The sequence below is a fragment of the Sceloporus occidentalis genome, unplaced genomic scaffold, assembly GCF_023333645.1.
Source record: "Sceloporus occidentalis isolate IW3139 unplaced genomic scaffold, rSceOcc1.0.p SCAF_3, whole genome shotgun sequence".
Lineage (NCBI taxonomy): Eukaryota > Metazoa > Chordata > Lepidosauria > Squamata > Phrynosomatidae > Sceloporus > Sceloporus occidentalis.
The window spans coordinates 43212657-43236236 of record NW_028316983.1 but is presented as its reverse complement, the minus strand read 5'-3'; the positions used below and the strand labels follow the sequence as shown (position 1 = coordinate 43236236).

The window sequence follows — 23580 nt, the reverse complement described above, 5'->3', positions numbered from 1 at the left end:
CACACAGAGACACACATGTGGAGATTTTTAAATTTGACAAGTTGACAGAATATGCACACACTGCCGCCAGTTTTTTTAAAAAAGGAGGAGGGAAAGCACCCATTCTGTTGGCCAATGGCTGTAGGATATGTCACCTTTGATGAAAGCGGAAGTGAATTTGATTGACAACAAAGGAGGCTCAATTTTAAAGCGGTACTGCAAATGTGAACTTCAGAGGGGCAAATTGCATCGATCAAGGTAAAGGGTAGTATGACCGTCTTTCTGGGCAGATTCGGTATGGGGGCAACTGGATCTGTCCAGTTCTATCCAGTGCAAATGGGCTAGTGAGAATGGGGCCTTAGTCTTTTGCTAACATAACACTTTTAAATGCAGATGAATGCCTCCTAAAGAAAGCACATATTTGGTGGTTGAATTATTACACACGGATATACATGATGCATGGGTATATATGGATATCTTCAAGTATGATTGAAGATATGCATTCACTATATATACTCTTCAGTTTAACCCTACATGAGCGAATATGGTTTCCTGTAAACAAATGTGCCAGCAAGAGGAATTTCTTCTAGATTGTACTCAACAAATAAATAAGGTATTTCTCACATGAAAAAAGATTTATATGTAGAGGTGTGCTAGAAGAGATGAACAAACCAAACATGTTTAAATAAATAAATAAATAAAACTTATGTCTGCTCAATGAGTTTTTAGAGAAGCAGCTGCACTATCTCATTCATCTTCTATATGTAGGAGGTTTACCAGTTATATAATTGCCATTGGAAAGCCGTTTGCTTATAAAAAATAAATTGTTCTGAATAGAATTGCCTTCGCCAGCCTGATGCTCTTAGATGTGTTGGACTATACCTCTCATCATTCCCTGTCAGCTTTTGAAGAGGTATGCTGTGGCTAATTGAGATCATGCATACTGAGCATATCAATAGCTGAAAAGCAGGCAAACATGAAGTATTTATTTATGCATTTATTTACATGCTTACATATTGCATTGCATGCTAATATATGCATGGTAACATCTGTTCATGTAGTGTTTGTAAGAACTTTATTGGACATTGGACTGGAGTGCCTGGTCACACTGTAGGTTAACCTGACACAGGCCTGAAGATGGTGGGAGGGTGGCGGGGGGGGGGGGGAGGGAGAGCTGGCAGTTTAACGTTAGTTGGAGTTGAATTGGAGCTGGAATGAAAGAAGGGTAAATTTCAGGGAGAGTTAAAAATGTACCAAGTAGAAAATAGTGAGCCAGGTTGGTGGTTGTCATAAATGAGACTCTTGACAATGTAGCTATTCCTTCCTGTTGTTTAACTTAGAGCTATATTGTTTCATTAATTGGACTGTCTTTATCTCAGCCATGCATCTGCAAGAACTGTGAAAACATACATGCATGTCCATGTTTGGAGTCACTTAAGGTTATTTTTAATGAATTCCAAGGGAGGCTTTAGAACAGCAGGTAAGGTAGTTGACAGGATTGCCACTGGAAAGCCTTTTGCTTATAGAAATAATAAATGAGTGATGTACAAGGCACTTACAATCTAAATTGCTATGGGCAGTGTTACCTGCTTTGGAGGTTAAAAATAATATCCTGAAATATTTAGATTGATTTTGATTGCTCTGGCCCTAAAATGCATAATCACAACCCTCCCAAAGATTCCAACAACAAGCCCAGAAAATCTTGGCTCCACTGCCTCAACACATGCTAGAAAACAAACAAACACATCCAGTTTCAATTATGAGAAATGGCATGCATCAATGGTGACAACCTGCTCCTCCCTACTAAGTGAGGGCATAAGGTAGCCAAAGCTAAACATATTTAAGTCTCACTCATTTTAGATAAGCATGTAATTAAGCTCGCAATGGAATAAAAGAGACTTTGGCTGGACTGTGCCCTAATTCTTTTTCAGTGACTCAGGTAGAAGGAGCTGTGCTAAGGCTGTGTATATCCATTATTAAAATGTTATTGACCACCCATTTGGGATAAATACACTGTGTTCCTGTAATTTAAAAAAATCCACAAGGTACACAGAACCAAGACATAATTCAGGTTATACAGTATGATCTTCAGGGCATTTCCAGTCATGTGCATCTACCCTTTGGTATGGCTTCTTACTTAACATCAATCTGCACTACCCAAAGATCTTAATTATGATTGCATTGTGAAACTAAAATGATTTATTAAACTGTGACAAACACCAATGAAATAGGAAGTGCAGTTTTTGTACAGTGCACCCTTTACATTTGCTGGGTTTAGGGGCCCAGGACCCACGCTCCCTGAAAGTGGAAAATCTGCAAATAAAAAAATATTTTTACAGCTCTTTAGGAATCTTTAGGTCCTCCGGGGCAACTCTGTGGTCAACACCTGCTGGACGTTGACCATAGAATTGCACTGGAGGACTTACAAAAGCCTTAAGAAGTGTCTTGCTAGGAATCTCTAGGTCGTCCAGTGTGATTTTTGGCAGAAGTTGATGACAGAATCAAGCTGGAGGACCTAGAGATTACATATTAATCAAATCCATGAATAATAAAATCCTCAAAAGTCAAAGCCACAAATGTGGAGGGTTGGCTGTACTATGCTTTATGCAGAGTAGTGTACATCAGACCCAGTGAGGTTTCATCTTTTGCTAAAGAGTTGTACTGAAACTAATGTACTATTTAATCTTTTAAAGTAAGTGAGTTCTTCTGTTTATATTATTTATTTATTGTTTGTAAGACAGAACATTTTCCAAGGTCATCCACACTGACCAAATAGATTTCCATAGTCCAACACTCAAACCACTGTTAATTAGTGATCTAGTTGTCACCCAAGTACTTCCAAGAACCAGTAGATATGTTCAGGAGGAAGACATGAATCATTTAGGCAGCTTTCAGAGTATTTTATCTTATAAATTAATTCTAGAATCATACCATATCAGAGTTCCTTTAGGTCTCATATGTCTCATATGGTAACTTTTCTAGATTCTTTATTAAGACATCTCAGCATTTTGGAACTATGTTTGACATGTACTCCAGTTAAAAATAAGGGATGGTGAGCTTTTATATTTTTGAATTAATTTGTGCAAATGAATAGCCTTGTATTCATCACCCATTTGACTAAGATAATTTTTTTACTAAACCCAGAATAAACATTACATTTCAAATCGACTGTGAACCTGCTTTGCTTTTGTTTTGTTATAGTTGGTAATCAAATCCAATTTACTATGACCAAGGGTCATCCTTTTTTCATCTCTGTATATGTTGCTCTTGTTTTCTCTTGTTGAATCATCAGAGAAACCAGAGGAGCTAAGAACTGGGGGTTTCGGCCCACTATTTAGTGATTTAGTTGGCTTGTAAATGAGATCTAGTTTGCTGTATCCATGAGCTGCTGTTTTTTCATCGTTCTGTATGTTGCCTTCCATTGGTTGAGTGGTATAAAGGTACTTCTTGTTGCCCTTTGTTTCAGTGTTGTCAGGCCAAAACTGCAAATCATATCCATTTCTTGTATTGTCACCTAGTATTGGTGAAGATACTGAAAGAAAAGTTGTTTTAAGTCTTGGCAGATTAGATGTGTCGTTGAATTGATACTTTAATTTAGCTGAAGTACTGCAACTAGAATCTGATAACTCCCTGGGCTGGTATTTCAAGTTACTAAGACCCAGTAAGCCTGAAATGTTATTATGTGTTTCATTTGGAGTTAGTTCTTTCTTGTTACAGAGTACCTTGGATGTTGCCTGGTTTAAATATGGTGATCTCTTTATGCTCCCCATGCTTAAATTGGAGAGGCTACTTGCGTGGCTTGTGGTTTCACTTTCATTTTGTTGAACTCCCTTTAAAACTTGCTCACAGTTCTGCAAACGTTTGTGTGAAGAGGATGTGGACCTTTCAGCGGTGGCGATACTGAGTTGATTCACAGATCTGGATTCAGCATATATGCACCGAAACTCTCGGTCAAAATGTTCAACAATTTTTCCTCTGAAGTGTATTACCAGGCCTGTGTGGACCTGGCTGCACAGCCATGTAAAACTGAAAAAGAAAAGATTCAGAGGCAGCATGAAACATCAATAAATTATTACTCTATCTTCAAATACAGTGGGCACTCCCCTTACGCAGGGGATCCAGAACCCGCCCGCCGTGTAAGGCAAAAAACGCGTATGCTCAAGCCCCATTAAAAACAATGGGGCTCGTGCACAAAGCATGGCGCAGTGCACACGCCATTCTTTTTATTACAGTCCGGCTTCAGCGTAAACTGAAAGCTGTGTATGGTGCACTGTATTGTTTGCCTTGAAAAACTATGGAAGTAGATTGGACAGGAATAGTAATTTATTTACGCGCACGTGTGTTGAAAAATGGAGCAAATTGAGGATCGGTATCTCAAAATGGGTTCACACACATTATGTCCATTAGGCAATACTAGAAGCTATTACTTGGACTTACAAACAAGCTGCTAAATGTAAGTTATTACAGAATGTGGTTTCCAAGCATCTCTACAACAAAAATGAGGAACAACCTGAAAGGTAGCTATGAATGTTCTCAGTTATATGTTCCATTAAGTGGATCCAGACTCAGGTGTGAGCATCTAGGCTGGTGGAAGCAGATTTCCCTGTCCCTTTTCCACATGGCAATTCCTCTGAAAAGGCTATAGTGCTGGGGGACCCAACTGAATGAGATGAAGGATAGGATAAGGGAAAGAGAATGAATCCCCAAAAGTGAGTGTAGCCAGTCTGTTCATGGAAGGAAGATCCTGAATCCAAAATGTCAGGGAAAATTCAGGAATCACTTAGACCCAATAAGGCCAGGACTCCTGGATTTACCTTATCTTTGTATCCCAGATTTGCCCTCTAAATTTATCTTTATAGTTCTCTGGACAGTACTGTAAGAAAAGACCACTGAAACAAGGCTAGGTCCTACCACTTGGCAACTCTAGGTGGCATGCATAGGCAGTAGATTGTAGTTGACTGCAGCTGCAGATGGGACTAGCCTGGATTTTTCCCATTCTAGTTTGAAGCATTGTTCAGAGTTAGGGGTCAGGGAAAAACAGATGATATGCTATAAGACCTGAATAACCCCTTATGAAAGTTTAGCCCATCAGCTAGTTTTCAGTACTAGGGACTAGGGCAGTGGTTCTTGAATGGTGGGATGAGAACCCCAGGTGGGGACACAAGACTTGCTCAAGGGGCACATACAAGACTTGGAGACTTTGATCCCCCTCCTTTGACTCTTCCCAAACTTTTTAATACATAAAATTTACATGTGTTGAGTTGAATATTGAATATATTGAAATAAAACCATTCTAATTTGAATCATGTTATTTCCTTATAAAATGTTAAAATATACATGAATGTGTGAATTAAAATATTTTCATTCATTTACAGTACTCTGTCAAGGAGGGGGCACAACATCCACATGTAATTGTAAAGGGGAGAGGGTCCCAAGGGTAAAAAGTTTGCATGCCACTGGACCGGGGCGGGGGGGGGGGGAGTAATAGAAAGACTGTGACCTTATGCAAGGGCCTTCCTTCTTCAGGTTATTACCAAAGCTAACCTTTATAATCAGCTAGTAGTTGTGAGGCAAGGGTAAATCAGCCACAGCTGCTGCCCATTGCAGCTGCTCACTTTGGAAGAAGACTCAGTGAACCAAGGGGCCCAACAGCTGGGCATTTCCAGAACAGAACCCCTGGCTTTTTATAATTTAGGAATGGTGTAGAAAAAGGAATTTCAGGAGTTGCAAATTTCTGCATCCATTAAAATGTTTACTGCTACAGAAATAGTAATGGTACAAATGATTTCTTCCCTTTTAATTTTTTTTAATGGAGGGAGAATGTGAAAGAAATATGTTTGGGTGGAATAAACTAAGAAGTGCTGTTCTGCCCATGAATTCTGGCATCTGCTGTATGGAAAGCTTTAAATATTTCATCAAAGGTATGCGTGGTAACGTTTGCTGGATAAACTGTTTTGTTTCCAAGTGCATTTGACAATGGCAGGTTTGACTGCCAGATTACTTGTTGACAAAGTAATATTATAATCCTTCCTGTTAAAAGGTATGCCAAAAGGAAGTGCCATTTTGGAAGGGAATCTTGATGTACACTTTAAATGTCTTCATACTGTGAGAACATTTAATGAAGTTGGTAGATTGCCTGTTAGATCAAATGGAAGGACAAGGAGAAGGCTGCTATTAAAGCTTTCCCAATAACCTGAATGCTGATGAGTCAGATTAGATTGGGTGGTTGGACAAATGACAGTGAGTGATATCAGTCAAGCAAATTTGTTTTTGTAGGTTCTTTTAGTGAAACTATTTCATATAAGCAAATCCAACAGAATGGCATGCATGGCCAAGTAACAATGGCATGCAGATACAAAGGGAGATAAGAAAGCTATACTTTGTGTGCATATGTGCCTTCAATCACCTGTTAACTTCTGGTGACTCCATGATTTCATAGAGCTTAGGCAAGGAGTACTCAGAGGTGGTTTTGCCAGTTTCTACCTATAAAATATTGCCGACAACACCTGATATTCCTTGAGTTTCCGATCCAAGTACTAACAGGGCTGACCCTGCTTAGCTTCCAAGATCGGAGAGGATGTGGTGCCTTGAAATAAAGAACAATCACATCCCAAAAGAAAGGGAGCATGTAAATGAAGAAGTTTGCATCAATCTTCTGTCTCTCCATTGTGTAGAAGTTTGGGCCACTGAACCTGGAAATATATTTTTGACTATAATTCTCAGAATTCTCAGAGTTGTACTTCCAAAAAGGAAGTGTTCCAAACTCTGTTATAGTCTATATGTACAACTGTGTATTTAAAAGTACATTGTGAAGATCCAGTTTTAGTCACAAAACTTGTGAAGATAAAAAGGAGGGACTGTGTATACAACCCTCAGTTCCTCAGAGGTAAGGTGGGACAAAATATAATGTGAAAAATAGATCCAATGACATTCAGAATTTATTCAAAATTAAATTCCAGTATGATCAATGGGGTTTATTTCTAATAAATCTGTTTAGAATTGTAGCCCTTAAGTTCTTTCACAAGAGACAAATAAATTCAGACACCTCACAGAAGTAAAGCAGTAATATGAAATAATATTATTTTTCAAAGTTGCTTTAAAAACTGCATATTAGAGGACATGTTATCTATATGCCCAGGTTTCAAAACAACATCATTAATGCTCTCTCCAAAAGATATTCTTTGCATGCAAGAGCATCCTCAGACACATTATTCATGATTTCTCACCTATATGTTCCTGCAAGGACTTGTTCACAGTCTATCAGCACAAATTTCTCAAGTGCTTGTCCTGTAAGCTTCTTGCCAGCTTTACTATAGTATGTGTCTCCGCTCACACAGCGTATGCGCATGTTCTGAAATGGGAAGCAGAAGGTGGAATAGAGATTTAAAAATTGCCAAGTCAGATGTCCTTTCCTTTCTGAAGTGAACTTATATATGTATGTAATGTATAAACAATGTGAAACCTGCAACTGGCTGCTGTTGCAATATGTATCTCAATAAATATCTAAATGAATCATAAGGAAAAGTTTCTATAAAATCCAGAATTTATGGCATTTCATCAACATTAACAATACCTGTCTGTACATCTCACTCACAGGATATATAATCACAGCCTAAGTAAACTAAATACAGGATAAGGTATAACTGTTGCTGGGGGTATGGGAGGACCAGAAACTGATCTGCTTCATGGGGCGGGGGATGTTTTGGAAATACCTTATGGATATAAAATACTGCAAAGCATTTCTAGCACCCAGACTATTTCAATCACTCCTAGCCTGTGTTTGAATACTGGAAAGTTATTGTAGCTCAAGAATACTTAGACATGATTGTACATTTATTGAAAACAGCTAGAATGCAATGAGGGCCGGTGTGGCATAGTGTTTGGAATGTTGAACTACAGAGTTTATCACATGGGAGGTATTCTGTGCAAAAATGGGATTTAAAGTGGACCCCCCCCCCCCCCGCAAAAGTGGATTTATTATCAGACAACATCCGGGTTAACACAACATTAACCCAGACAGAAAGTAGAAAAGACATGCCACGCAAAAGTGCAATTGATTTTCAGATGATGTCACTGTTAAGGTACATTCATACAACATTAACCAAGCTAGAAAGTAGACAAAACGCAATTCGTTTTACTTTCGGAAAATCCTGAAAGTAAAAAGAATCAAGTTTTGTTGATTTTCTAGCCAGTTTAATGTTGCATTAACCCCAAGGTATCTGAAAATCAATCACACTTTTCTGTGTCTTCTTGGGTTTTTTGGGGGGTTTAAATCCGTTTTAAATCCCGTTTCTGCATGGGATGCCTCCCATGTGATAAAATCCTACGACTCTGGCGACTAGGGCAGTGATGGCGAACCTATGGCACACGTGCCAGAGGTGGCACTCAGAGCCCTCTCTGTGGGCACACATGCTGTCGCCCTAGTACAGAGTTTGCCAGAGTTTCTTACTAGAAAGCCAGAGGGACATGGCACTTTACAATAAGTAAGTGGGGTCTAGGTTGCACTTTGGGCACTCGGTCTGTAAAAGGTTCACCATCACTGGACTAGGGTTTGATTCGACCTTAGCCATGAAACCCACTGGGTGACCTTAGACAAGTCACATACTCTCAGGGAAGGTAATGGCAAACCTTCTCTGAACCAACCTTGCCAAGAAAACCCTGTGATAGGGTCATCTTAGGGTCACTATAAGTCAGAAATGACTTGAAGGCACACAACAACAACAATGAAATATTGCCAAAGGAGGAGGGAACATAACATGAACCTCTCACTATAACAGAATGCTACTTTTTAGAAGAGCATGTAAGATCTGCTCAGATTGACAAAAAGAATACAGGTTAAGGAAGGTAGTCAATTTGTTTATTAAAAAAAAATTAAAATAGAAGTTGGATCAGAGGAATTAGGACTGATTCACCAGGGTAATAGCTATTTTCTAATTGCTCAAGAAGGTTATGTGGAAAATCCACACCCTTATTTATACAAGACAAAGGAAAAAATAGGCATAATGGCAGTAAGCCTTTTGTTTCAAAGTTGGATCTGCCTTAGGCGTGTATAAAGTTATGTGCTGAGTTATGTGTCTATATGTCACTTTTTTTAAGAGCAAAGAAAATGCTCTGGCAAGGGGCTGAATCACCATAGCACCTATCTTTTACTTCCCTAGTCTTTCCTCCTTGGACGCTGTTCTTCTCAGCTGAGTTCCACTAAAAGCTAAGAAGTGAGCCTGCCTAGTAGAAAAATACTTGTGGGAAAACAATGGTTCAGTTCCTCTAGCTTTGGTCCCTTTGGGTTAAAAACTAAACACCTTCTTCCACATAGAGGAAATTAGTCAAATGTTCCTAGCCACATCACATCCAATATTGTCCAACAGTGGAAGGAGAAAACCATATAGAGCTTTTCATACCCCTTTTGACTCTCACATTGCTGTCTTTTTATTGGGAAGCAAAGACTTAAAAACCTGGCAAGGAGTTTAACAGATAAGATGGTTGCCTTTTAAGTTTATGGCCTTATTTTGTTCTTCATGTCTATTTTCTTATGCTTAGCCACTTGGCAGAAAATCAGGATGTAAGAAATAAATAAATACAATTTTGTTCAATCCTATACATGTTCATTTCATGGATGACTCAGATGCCACATACCACACACATTTTTCCACATTACTTTCAACATAGTATCATTCAGCAGATCCAGTTCACATTTTAAAGTATTTGTTACTATGGTAATGTACCACAATTTGTAAATGGAGATGCCTTCATAACCTGAAAATGGCTTCCCTACTTTTCTCTGTCAGGGTTCTGTATATTTAACTGGCAAAAAGCAGGCAAAAATTAAATTCATGAGGTTTCCCCTGTCAATGCACCATCTTGAAAAAAGCCAAACCATCTGTCTGAATATCTATTTAGCATTGAGTTCCTTTAAAAAGAAAACAGTGGGTCATGAGGATGTATCTATATGATTACTGATATTATACCAGGGCATTACCACACAAGCCCCACTCTCACAGCAGTCAAACCAGTTTTTTAAAAAATGCAAACATATCACTTTCAGAGCATCAATCGCTGCACATATTCTCAGTCATGTAACTGGAACTGCTACTGTCATTGTGCTCTCTTCCCAACTCCCCCTTAACCTTGCTTCTCTTTCCAGCATGCCTTTCGGTTATTTTATTTTATTTTCACCTTTTTAATGCAAGTCCAGAACTCTGTTACTGAGAGTTTATTTTAAACTAAAATAAAAAATAAAAATAAAGGGAATCAGGCTGCTTGGGAACAGTGAGGGGAGAGAGGAAGGGACACTGACAAGACATGACTACCAATCTCACGACTGCCCTGGCAGCAACATTTGACACCTGGGGACTTGTGCCATTGAGTTTCCCCTGTCAATGAAACGGGATGCAGTAGCTACAGGTCGAGGACGGAGCAGTCATGGGTTAGAAGCATTGTTGTGCAATACATATGACCAAAGCCACTTTTTTCCTGGTCTAATTGTGGTTTTAAAGCTGCGTATTAATCATCCCGGTGTAAATGACACCCTCCTCCCACACACATCACTTCATCCATCTATCAGTCACTCCTGGGATTTGAAGTTTGATGAATTGTAGGGGGAAAGGGAGGTACTGATGAAAACAACAATTCACTTTGGCTAAATAAACAGCTTTTCCTCTCAGTCAGGGTAAATATGAACTCCAATTAGTTTCAGATATAAATGTGCTCATCTTTATTTTGCATGTTTCATCACACATTATTTTATCTTTGCCCTTAATTTCTAACAAAATCAAAAAACCTACTGGGAAGTCATCCATTGTGAGGTCCATTTTATTGCACATTTCAGAAAAGTAGCTCATGTTTTTTTCATCAAGGATCAGGTAGACAGGAACATGTCGTTTGCTTGAAGCTTCCATTAGATCACTGAGTATTTCCATATCTGTGAAGAGATCCATCATAATTGCAATCACCTACACAGATGGGAGGAAAAAGACAGCTGTTTTAGAAAGGCAAGAACTGAATTTGTGCTATTAAAATATGACACAGGAACAAACAAGAAAGACCCAGGGATTCAGGCTGCAGCCTTATTTGCCCTTACATGCTAAACCCATTGAACACTACTGCATATAAGTTATTACTATTGTCATTTATTTCTGTAGTGCCATCAATGCACATGATGCACCTCTTTCTTCCAAGTATAGTCCTGCTTTATGTATGATATTTTTGGCCTATAGGTTAAACAGATAAGGTGATAAGATGTAGCCTTGTCTGACCCCCTTGCCAATTGGAAATTCTATTCCTCCATATTCTGTCCTAATAGTAAACTCTTGTCCTGAATACAGGTTACACACAGGACAATCAAATGTTGTGGAACACCCCTTTCTTTAAGAATGATCAATAGGTTTTCATGATTTACACAATCAAAAGTTTTGCTATAATCTATGGTTGCATCTACACTGCAGAAATAATCCAGTTTGTCACCACTTTAACTGCCATGGCTCAATGCTATGGAATTCTGGGAACTGTAATTTGTTATGGCACCAGACCCCTCTGACAGTGTACATTTATTAAGAAGCATCGGTCAGTTAACTGCGGTCAGTTATCATAACTGCTTCAGCTGTGAAGGTGTTTGCCACATGTAATCTTATCTTTGATATTTGTAGTTGCACAGAATGTTGAATTCCACAATGTGTGCCTTTCTTATCCCAGTGCTAGAGTGATAAGTAACCAGACATCATTACATGTATCTATTCTTTTTCATTTTTAGGGATACATGGACCCCTTAACAAATTCTGATTATGGAAATCCTGTTGCCAAAACAAGCTTCTTTTTAGCATTGTGTTCAGTTTCCTGGATGGTTTTATAATGACAACATTCCACTGAGCAACTCTGTTACTGATCTGAACCATGCAAGTCAATTACCACGTGTATTTGTACCAAATGAGACTGTACTAGTCCTCCACCCTTTGCGTGTGTTTGCAGTTTTCTCCTAAAGGGAACACGCAGTCCTTGCCAGTTTTTCCATTTCCATTATGGACTAATGTAAGCCCAGCCTGCCCCTGCAGCAGATTAGGTAGGGAAATCCTGAGAGAAGTGAATTGTATCCCTTCAGACTTCACACAGAAGCATCATATTTTAAAACGTTTCCTCTAAACAAAACACTGCCTGCAAATAGAAAAGCAGTAAAGGGTGATGTGAAACCTTTCTTCTCTATTTAGAAGGAATGTATTATCTGGGTGGAGTAATTGAAAGTGGTATTTCACCCCTCCCTTGCAGTCTGAAGAGATGTAATAGTAGTTTTTTGCCCAGAAAATAACCCTGGCTTACCTTTCCCGGTTTGAATCCTCTTACAGGATGCAGCTGGGTATTATCACTCCAAAATTCATTGCTGATGCCACTGGCCAAGTGCAGCCCAGCTCCCAGGTGCACGTTGGCAGCCATTTTTCAAAGCTGGAAGTTTTCCAGCTTTGAAAAGCGGCATCTGGGAGCCAGACTGCAGGTGGGCGGCATTGGCACCAAATTTGGAGTTCCGTTGGTGTGATAATAAATGGCTGCATCCCGGAAGAGGATTCAAACCGAAAAAGTTAAGCTGGGTTTTTTTGATGTGTGGAAAAACTGATTTAATCTAATTAGAACTGTGCTACCTCATTCTGCTGCATAGATAGACAAAATGTATACCCTCTTCCTAAAGAAAGGTAGAGTTATTCCTGGTCTCTGGATATTTGTCCTGACAGATTTTGCTATTTTTGTCAGTAAGAGCAGCCATTCAGATAGGCATGCCTCCCTTTTGTCAGTCTATTTGTCTCGTGTGTTCCTAAGGCAGTGGTTCCCAACCTGTGGGTCGGGACCCCTTTGAGGGGTCGAAAGACCCTTTCATGGGGCTCGTCTAAGACCATTGGAAAACACCTACTGGTATTTAATTACAGTTATGAAGTAGCAACGAAAATAATTTAATGGTTTCGGGTCACCACAACATGAGGAACTGTATTAAAGGGTCACGGCATTAGGATGGTTGGGAACCACTGTCCTAAGGTATTTGTGAAACAATGCAGGAACAAAAGAGGCTTTGTAGGGTAAAACTGGTAGGAGGAGGAGTTATAAACTATTCTTGCATTAACAGATTGATCTCCCTGAAAGCCTACATCACCTGTCTTTTGGAATATTATAAAGTGTTAAGGCCAGGAGAACATCAATGTGTGGGGAAGGATCAAGCCGTCTTATCTCTGCACTTATGAGGAAAATGCAGGGTATCCCTTATCATGTATAATATCAGTTTCAGATTGTATTCATGCAATATCTGTATTTTAATACATTTGGCCCTCCTTATCCACTGATTTTTTTAGCCATGGATTCAAGCATCCACAGCTTGAAAATGTTTTTAAAAAGTGTAAATTCCAAATATCACACCTTGATTTTCCATTTTATACAAGGGACACCATTTTGCTATGCCATTATATTTAATGGGACTTGAGCATCTATGAATTTTGTTATTTATAGAGGATCCCAGCAGTTAACAAGGGCCCACTGTATTCTGTTTTGTTTGTAGAATATCCCAGATGACAAGGGACATTATCAGACAAGGGAAATTGGAAATATAATCCAATGGCAATCCAAACGCAATCATGGGGTTTAACGTTATTGTGTGATAGACTGCTACATGCAATTTCAGGCAATGGGAAGTCAGTCCGAACGCAATCATGGGGTTTCACGTTATTGTGTGAGAGGTGATCACACGTGATTTCAGGCAATGGCAAGCTATTTCTGGGCAATGGGAAGTCAGTTTGAATTCATGTAAATTCGCTGAACTAGTTCTGGCCCCACTTTCTTTTCATTCAAAATTAAGAGAAATTCCTCCCATGTGATAAACTCCAAGGTATATGATAATGCTCTGCAATCTAGACTTATTTTTATTGTATACCTCCAAATCATTTTTGACTTCGGGCGACCCTATGGCAAACCTATCATAGGGTTTTCTTAGCAGGTTTTTTCAGAGGGCGTTTGCTATTGCCATCCTCTGAGTCAGGGAGTGTGACTTCCCCAAGATTACTCTGGTTCAAAATGCAATGTAAAAATAATCCAGTCTGAGATTGCTTTAACAACCCTGGCTCAATGCTAAGGTATTCTGGAAACTAGTTTTGTGAGACATTCAGCTTTCTCTGTCAGAGACCTTTGGTGCCACAATAAACTATAATTCCCAAGATTTCCTAGCACTGAGCCAGAGTAGTTGAAGCAATCTCAAACTGGATTGTTTTTGCAGTCTGTTTTGGACCTCAGCGTTTTTTATGCTCAAGCAAGAAATCAAATCCTGATCGCCAGGGTCATAGTTCAGTGCTCACACCACTACACCTCACAGGCTCTCAGAGTCTAGACTACCTCCCTAAATATTCAGAAAAGGTTAAATAGAACTACATTATATTGAAATTTATAGGAATTATTTCTACAGAAATGTATGTGAAGATTCAATTCTATTTATAGCTCTTTTACAATTCACCATTAACTGATTTTAACAGGTACCCCAATACAAAATACCTTTGGGATTCTTCTGACATAACAAACAGACATAGAGAGGGTAATATTTTGGAATGATTCTTATGAGGGAACACACAAGAAATGTTTTACACTGGAGTGGAAAAAAATGATTATAGCTAGAGTTGTCATTTGTCCTAGAAAACTTGGAAAATCCCAGACTAAAAAATGTCCGGGTCAGTTGAAGCAGAGAATTCCGGATTTCTCCTTAATCGCAGGCCAATGAGTGGGTTAAAATGTGGTAGTGGTAATGAAGCAGGGAGCCATGCAAGAAGACTGGCATTGGCAGGAGACTCACCCTGCCCTGCAGGCTTTGGCTGCTACTGCACAAGTATAACATTGCTGTCTTATTTTCATTCCCTCTCCAACTTCTCCTGACAAGCCCAGAAGGCGGGAAAGGAAAGAGGCAAGCAGAGATGGCCTTGTGTTGTGTGCTGATTGTGTTGCAGGCTTAAGCCTAGGGCTAGACAGCATGGTGGAACTTTGCTTCCAAACAGCCTTGAGAGCGTGAAGGGCTGCTATCTGGGTCTGCCTGGAAGCCTCCCTCTCTTCACACCAGCTAGGGGGGAAATAAGGGAAAAAAAGAACTCTTGGCTAAGTACTGGTACTGAGGTTGAAACACAATAGTTGAAAAAGTGCAATGATTAATGTGTTGAATTTGCACGATCAGAATGAAAATTAATTAATATGCATAATTATAATAATTTGCATAATGTGGACATTAGATGCCCAGAAATGAGGGACTAAAATATGGCAACCCTAATTATGGCAGAAAAATGCCAGAACAGGAATCAGCAGGAATCTGAATACTACTCATAGACCTTTCCCAGAAAAGCCACATGGGTTGGTCATTGTGGTGTAACATTTTCCATACATATTCCTTGACTGACTCATTTCAAAGAACACTCCTGCTTAGAGTCTCTCTCTATTAAGCAGCAATTAAAGGATGGCCAAACAGAAGTTGCATGTGGTCCCCAAGGGCCATAATAATTATGATGGAGTACCAGTAATTATTTACTCCATACCTACATGCATATGGAAACTTCTTTTCAAAAGCTGGCAGAGAAAGTTTACATTTTAACGACCCTTCTTTGATCATGTCTTGGATATTATATGACAAATCAAACACATCTGTTGTATAATTATGAAATCCATGCTTCTCATCAGCACTGTCTTTATCATAAATATTCATATGTGAACCTAACAAATTGTGAGAGTGTCATTGTGCATCAAAGGATAATATTACTTGGATTTCTTAGAATGTTCTCAGTAATACAAGCTGGTCACTCACTGGCTGCTTATGGTCCATGCAGGAATAGTGCCTCATCGTTCCATTTCAGGGTATGAACCCCCTCAGCTTTGATCACAGGCCTCTTGCCTCAACTTGTTATTGCATACTGTTCCATACAACCCTTCATAATCAAACCATAAAGCTTAGAGTACAATGCATTCCTTCTTCCATTTATAGCTCTTCCCAAATCCCAAAATCACTTAGGATTGAAATACTAAAAAATATACAGTGCTCCCTCCTCCGCATTTGCTGGACTTAGGGGTGAAGGTGAAGGTGAAAGACCCTCGTGAATGTGAAGAAACAGCAAATAAAAAAAAAAAACACTATTCTTTTTAACCGAAGAGAACACCTCTCTAGGAATCTCTAGGTTGTGCAGTGCAACTCTGTGGTCAACATCTGTCAGAAGCTGGAGGACCTACAAATGCCTAGAGAAGTGTTTCCTCTATAATGTTTAGATTCTCCAGCATAACTCTATGGTCAGTTTCTGGCAGAACTGCATAGGAAGACCTAGAGATTTCTAGCAAGAACATATTAATCAAAACCGTGAACAATCAAAGCCGCAAAAGTCAAAGCTTCAAATGTGGAGGGCCAACTGTATAAGATATCAATATTCTGTCTAGAGTAATATGAAAAATAGTAATCAACAATACGTAAATGATGCCAGTACACTTTAATTCCCACTGGTTAGTCCTGGCTTCTCCTTTTCTATACATAAAATGTTTTACTTACTGTCTTGGCTTTGCATATAAGTGATCGAAGTATTTCCTTTACGTTATTTGACTTGTCTCTTTGAAAATACAAAGTGACTTCTTGTTGGTCAAATGCTGTGACAGGGGCTGCCTCTGGCCATCCCAGCTCCAGCTGTGGGGGATCAACATCAGACATAAGTGGAAAGTATGTCCCCGATGTGACTCCAGAGAGAAGAGAAGCTCTATCTGTACTATCCTCTCTGGTGAACCCTGATTCTCGGCCCTTAATTGGCGACTCGGTGATGCTTTGGCTGTGTTGGCTCATGTAATCCATATCTAGTGTGGAAAGAAAGGAAAGCTCCTTTTCTTTAGCAATGGCCTGTAGGTAGCCAGCTTCTCCTTGCTCCAGAAAGGCATCCACAGCCAGTCTAGCAGTCTCACTATGCTGCAACACGGAAGGACTGATTTCCTTCCGCCAAGGCTTTTTCAGATCTTCCACTCGACTTTTCAGTTGCCCTGTGGTCCCTTGGGAGTTTCCATAGCCCCTGTGAAGCCAATTCATTGCTTCGGTTATTGGGTAGCCAAACATATTAATACTTGGTATTCCTTCTGAAAGGAAATTCTTAGGCTGTGTTGCCTCTTGGTTCAGACTCTTAACTTTTCCCAGTCTTGGACAGGCCTTCTTTCTTCCACAATAAAGATCCCAAGTAGACAGCAGTCAAAAGCTGTTTCCTTTGTCCTCAGTCTAAACATCCATTTCTTCCAGCTAGAAAGCTATCTTCTGAAAAACTTCTCAGGTTGCTCTAAGCTGTCTGCCGAAGCAGAAATAGTTCTTGAAAATTATAGTTGACGTTGCCTTCTTCATGGAAATGTCAAGAAAGATTTCACCATCTTTACAGGAGCTGCTGCTTTTACACGCAGTTCCCCAAGCAATAAGACTTGGTTCTGTTCCCGCCCTGACTAACCCTAAACCAACTTCTCTCTTGCAAGCAAAGCCCTGGAACCTGTTCTGTCAGTTCTTGTGCCTGGAGAGGAAATATGATTGTTGAAACCTGTTCTAGGGTCAATATGGATTTGCATGATAATTACAAACAGACAAAACTGATAAGACAATGTAATAACACTGAACTAATCTGGAGAAGGGAAGGATGACGAGCACGGCTATGCATTTCTTAGTGGCATTTCTATTTTTGTCAGATGTTTTAAAAGAGTGGGTTCATTTGCCATAGAGTTTGCACATTTTTGTAACTATGGATAGTGGAGTATGTAGAGAGATCTTGTAGCACATTTGAGACTAACTGAAAGAAAGAAGTTTGCAGAATGAGCCTTTGTAGACTAAAGTCTACTTCATTAGATGCATAGGATATGGATAGTGAAGTGATTAATCAGGTTCTCCAGCACACTTATATTTTATACATCATCCATAAATCCATACAATTAATCTATGCATACGGTACAATAATTTAATATACAAACATTTGTCTATAGTTAAACTGTGTAATTGTGGCAGCTCTGGAGCTACTACATCTTACTACATTGCTCTGTTTCTGCTAAGAAATAAATTGAAACAAAATAAAGTTTAAAATATGATCTTCTGTTAAATTCCTGAATTGTGAGCAAAGAAATTATGACAGATAACCATCCTCAGACATATTACATCTACAAGAGTGTTTTTAAAACATTATTTGCAACTTGTATAATCCAGAATGCAAAAAAAAAGGAATGCGTTTTTAAGTGTATTAGCCATGCTCATTCCTCCCCTGCATTCAAATGTCATACATGTCAATTTATATATAAACATTGTGTACAAACAGTTATTCAACTATAAGTCCATAATGGACAATTTAGCTGTTTCTCACCATTTGGTTAAAATTTTTGCAGTAACAATCAACTATTATTATTTGTGAGTTTGGCAGCCCACAAGGATCTCATAATTTCAGTAAAAAACCAAAAACAAAACAACTACAGTCCTATTATCTATCAGGCCAAAATAATAAAAGTTTCATTATCAAATGCAATATGCTTGTATTGTATATTTATTGCTTTATCATATACCCTTATCATATACCTGCAATAGATCTGTGTTAGTGTTAGGCAAACTGTTCTTCATAATGATCAAATAGCCATGATATTTAGATTTAGGATGCTGAGGTTAGTGTTTTGTCTATGTCTAAGCCATATTAAAGCACAGAATGCATAAATAATTGTGGTTATCATTTTTTATTTATCCATCCTCATTTCATATTATTATCAGGTACAGGTACAGAAATTGCATAGAGACTTTAAAAACCATGACCATGCATGTGCCCAGGGATATTCTGTGTTCTTTATTACAATTTTCAGCCTTCAATAACAATTAAAAAACCAAGTCACCGTATTATTGTGAGGATAGAGTGGGGAAGAGGAGAGGCATGTACACTGCCTTGGCTTCATTGGAGGGAAGGCAGGATATAAATGTAGTAAACTGAATTAACAAAATAAATAAGAACAGTAATGACCTTACTTAATTGTTACTGCCTGTAATTTTTGCATTTAATTTCCCTGTGATGTCTCTCCTGACCACTACCCTCTCAACCATACTTGATCCCGTGCATCATGACGCTTCATGCATCTAATGAAGTGAATCAGTGTATAATCTCAGTTGAAGCACGTGACAGAACTGAATGTTCTGATGAACTGTATTCAGATGTTTAATGCTGAAGTCCCCCTTTTGGGAATGGTATACTAAGATGGGCCATGCTTTGGTAGATATACAGACCAGAGGGAAAATGTTTATTTGAATCAGTAGTCACAATCTTGGTCCAATAAATTGTTTATCAGTCTGAGATATGATGTTGCACCCTCTCCTCTTTTCTGTCACATGCTTTAAGGACATTTGGCAGTTTTGTTAAATTGTTTCTGGTTGTGTCAGAGACAGAAAAAAAGATAACCTTTGCCCTGACTACAAATCAATATTGCAGTTATGGTGCCTGGCTTGCAAACCATTATCGTAAACAGATTTCAGCCATCTTTCACTAGTTCAGAAGTAATGGAAAACTAGTTTAACAAAAACCCAGTAGACAAGATAAAAAACAAAATGAAGGAGGAAACAAAGGGTCACAGTGAAAGGAATCCTCTGGAAGGGGTTTGAAATTTCTGTCCAATGTAGACTTCTGTATTCTGTTCAGGACTGTGGAAGTACAAGTACACATGTGTTGTCATTGTGCATGTTCATGCACTGATGCACATTTGGTGGTACAATATAGCAGTTCACTAACAAGATGGCATTGTGCAACTTCTATGTAACTGTAAGCGTAAAGTTACAATCTGCCTCCTCAATGTAGGATCTCAACCAAGGTTGGTTCTTTTCTCATTTCCAAGATAGTTGTATCTGAATCAGGCTTTAGTATTCCAGAATAAAAATATGCTGATAACTTCCAAACTCCTCCAGCTTCAGCTGCAGCTAATGGAAAATTGTTCATGCAGTGAAACCAGGTATGAGAATTAAAGACAAAATCTCTGCTGTCAAACTCTAGTTCCTGGATTATAGATATATGTAGGAATTAGTTGCATTCCTCATCACTGAAGAAAATGAACTCTGAGTATGTTCAGAGGCACATTCTTTCTTATTTTCTTGTAGTTTCATGTGTATCTGGCCGAACTCTGGCATTCAAAAGAGGTCCTGGTGCTGAACCTGGCCTCAAATTAAGTTCTGATCAAAGCACCCTAAAATGGAAGCAGAGCATAAATTTATGTGCTGTCAGCTACATTTTGAAACTCTGAAAGCAATTAGGATTCAGGTTTACAGACTTCAGTTTACAGAATTCACTTGTAAAAACAGTTTCAGGAAATTGTCTTGGACTTTTGCTGCAAAAGTTGAGTGACGGCATTCTACTTTGTAGTTGGTTACTTTGAAGCATTGTTATGATTGTAGGGATAGCTGTGGTAGCGGCACTGCCAGTGTAGAGCTTGTGCTTGTCAGTATAAAGCCTGCCTTTGGAGCTGTACTTATTAGGGATACAAGATCACTTCCTCTTGCTGATGGATATCTTAACTGGTTACACTGTGTTTTTGCCATAGTTTATGCAAAATTAATATACCAAGCCACCCATTCCAAATGCATTCTTATTTATTTCCATAGACAAGCAAACACTCCCTAAAGACATTCCAAGTTAAGAATATGTTGTCCAATGGTGTCCAATGTGAAACAGTCCAAGGTCAGGAGCTGTAAATCAGAACTGAGTCTGAACAGCTGAGGTAGCAGAGTCAGGAAACAGTCTGAAGGTCATAAATCAAGTACTCACAGTAGCTAAGTCAGATCAAGAAGTAAATTGAAAGTTTCCTTCCAGTAATTCGACTGAAGGAAGCTCCCATTTTATAAAGCTAGCCAGCTCATCCATGGCCATAGTTCAGACAGTATTTCAAGAGCACTTGTCACAGCTGTGCACATGCAGCCTTTTGTTCCATCTACAGGGAAGGATTTGTGCTCAACATTTGACACCTTCACCTTTCCCAGGGGCTTAAAGGTCTTTTGTCCAACTCTCTTCTTACTATGAATACTGTTGACCTGGAGGAGACCTCATCTGGCTCTCAGGTGTCTGCTCTGGCTGCTTCATCTTCGAAGGAAGACAAATTCTTGGGGTGTGTGCAGGGTTAACTGTTAACTGTATTACCTGTGTACAAGTATGCTTCTATACCATTTTGGTATTTGAGTCGTAGTCTGGGAAAAGAACAGGATATAAATAAATATAATAATAATTTTGAGATTTCAAGAGGTGATATCTATTGCATGATTTAGCTACCACGCTATGGAAGCCTAAGGGTCTCTTCATAGCAAGGGCACAAAGAAATTAAAAAGACCCCAGATACTGAAGATGATCATTAAATTATATTGAGAAAAATTCAAATTTTTATATAGTGAAGAGAGAGCATACAGCAAGCCTATATAAATCCGCGTAGAACTAAACCCAGTGACTTGCATGGATTTTATTTTTAGATAAAGATTCCAGCATTGAAATTCTGAAAGAAAAAAAAACTTGATGAGACAATTAGAGAGGAGGAAAGAAAACTGTGGGAAAATTAGCAGAATGGGACTAAGTAGCATGGGTTAAAAGCTAGATCTCAATATATCTGAGAAGGTAGCTTCCTCTGATCACCTATTAAAGGAGCAGGATGAAAGCACTGAATTGTAAAGACCAATTGCATTTCAAGAACAGTTGGTGGTACTCACAATAATTTAGACTAGTGTTACACATTCTTACCCAGAAGTAATTCCTATTGAACTCAAGAGGATTTGAGTTGACCTACATTAATTACTGAGTAAAGTACTGAGTGACATAGGACTCAAAATATTAAAAACTGAAAATATTTTAATAGTGTGTAAATTTGAGCCAGTGTGGCATAGCAGTTTGAACGTTGAACTATGATTCTGCAGACCAGCGTTTGATTCCCAGCTTGGCCATGAAGCCCACTGGGTGACTTTGGGCAAATCACATGCTCTCAACCTCAGGGTAAGGCAATGGCAAGCCTCCTCTGATCAAACATTGCCACGGTTCAGTTTAGGGTCGCCATAAATCGAAAACAACTTGAAGACACACAACAACAGATTAAATTTAGAAGAAATCCAAAAATAGTGTTGAACCTGAATGGCAAGGCACAGCTGAATCTGTCGGGGAAAAGATCTTAAAGAACAAAGGAACACAATTAATATCTGGATATTTTAAAATAGCAGCAGTCTTACAGTAACAGAGTCTCAGACTGGTTTCAGTATAGCTAAGAAGGTAAGCTAGCTGTAAGATGTGCAAGTGAACTGACTCACCATCAGAATGAAAAAAAATGTTTCCTAGAAAATTAAGGATTGTAAAGTGAATGGAGTAGTCATTTTGCCTGGTTTCATGTTTAAATGGCTTTAAAGTTCCATCCTGTCTCAGTCTCTTGTATAATGAACAAATAATTTAAAGGAAAATTGTTATTTTTTAAACAAGTATTGCTTCCAAGTGGAACTAGTGGGAGCTTGAAAAGGGTGAATTCATATTCACGTGAATTGATGAAAGCAATAGTCACATATTTACTCTTCTATAGGGCTGTGGCTTCATACAGATGAGTTTTCAAATGTTAAAAATAGTCTCAACATCAGATACCTAGAATAACCTACCTAAAGGGCTGTTGCAACATTGCACAAAGACTGTAACACACTTAGCATGTAAAAGAAGATCATACAAATAACAGCAGCGAATATATGAATCCATCAAGGTGGCTGCAATTTTTGCAGAAATTCATTTCAAATATAGAAAGGTATATAATTAATAGATTTTAGGCTGTTTTTCTTCTTTTAAATTGCTTACCATAAATTGATTTTACTGCTTAATGGTGTTACAATATTGGCTGGGATGGAAATATTTCAAAATAAATAATCTTTGATCAGAACTTATTGAACTAAACTCAGCCTCACCCTCTGAGTCATCAAGAAAAGTACTGTTGCTTTAAACCAGTAGCGGCCTGTCAGTATCCTATCCTACAAAGATCCTGCTATCAGCTTAACTGCTCACTCTCTCTTAAATAGTAAGGAACTATTTAGTAGCAATTGGGACACCTAGGATTTCCCCAGCCAATACTGGCTCACAATTCAGGAAACTCTGAAGCTATTTAATCAAACAATTCTGTAGGAAGAGAGTGAGATTAAAACCAAAAGCGATATCTGTGAAACTCTGAGTAGGAAACATCCTTCTGTGGTGAAGAGAGAGGGGTGTGGTTGATTTTATTTGCTCCTGAATGCTAGAGTAAACTACACATTTGCTTCAAAAGACTTGTTTTGACAGGCCTCTTTTAGCAATAGATTACAGTTGTTTGTAGAGAAGGAGGTACATAATATGCCAAGCATATTAGAATATTTTACCTGCCCTCATGATGAACCTTATTTTCTAGTCTAATGAAATTAAGTTAGAGAGACTTGTCTAAGCAAATTCATAGTTATGCAAAGATTTGTAGTGCTTAGAATCAGTGCCCAGAATCCTTTGCTGAAGGCATTGCAAGACCTGTTGCTTAATGCCTCTTTGGAAAGAAGCATCCTTCAAAACCAGAGGTTACTTCTACAACATATAAATCTATGTACATATTGTGGTGAGGGGTGTGTGTCAC

General features: G+C 38.7%; 1 protein-coding gene across 1 annotated transcript; it reads right to left on the bottom strand.

The window, feature by feature from the left end:
• Positions 1 to 3131: 3131 nt before the first annotated feature.
• On the bottom strand, positions 3132 to 17053 carry SACK1C (scaffolding CK1 anchoring protein C). Its single transcript, XM_089518550.1, has 4 exons — positions 16505 to 17053; positions 10761 to 10928; positions 7206 to 7330; positions 3132 to 4005 (listed from the first exon to the last, which is right to left on the bottom strand). Exons 1-4 carry the CDS (start codon positions 17051 to 17053, stop codon positions 3132 to 3134), a joined length of 1716 nt encoding a protein of 571 aa, XP_089374676.1.
• Between the last annotated feature and the right edge of the window lie 6527 nt (positions 17054 to 23580).

Bases quoted from the DNA above. Each gene is read 5' to 3' on its own strand.
- SACK1C (XM_089518550.1), bottom strand. From the start codon at position 17,053: ATGTTTGGCTACCCAATAACCGAAGCAATGAATTGGCTTCACAGGGGC. The intron at 7,331-10,760 runs GTAGGTTTTTTG...TTCCCATTTCAG, and splicing joins TCACAATGGATGACTTCCCA to AACATGCGCATACGCTGTGT. The intron at 4,006-7,205 runs GTGAGAAATCAT...TTTCTTTTTCAG, and splicing joins GTCCTTGCAGGAACATATAG to TTTTACATGGCTGTGCAGCC.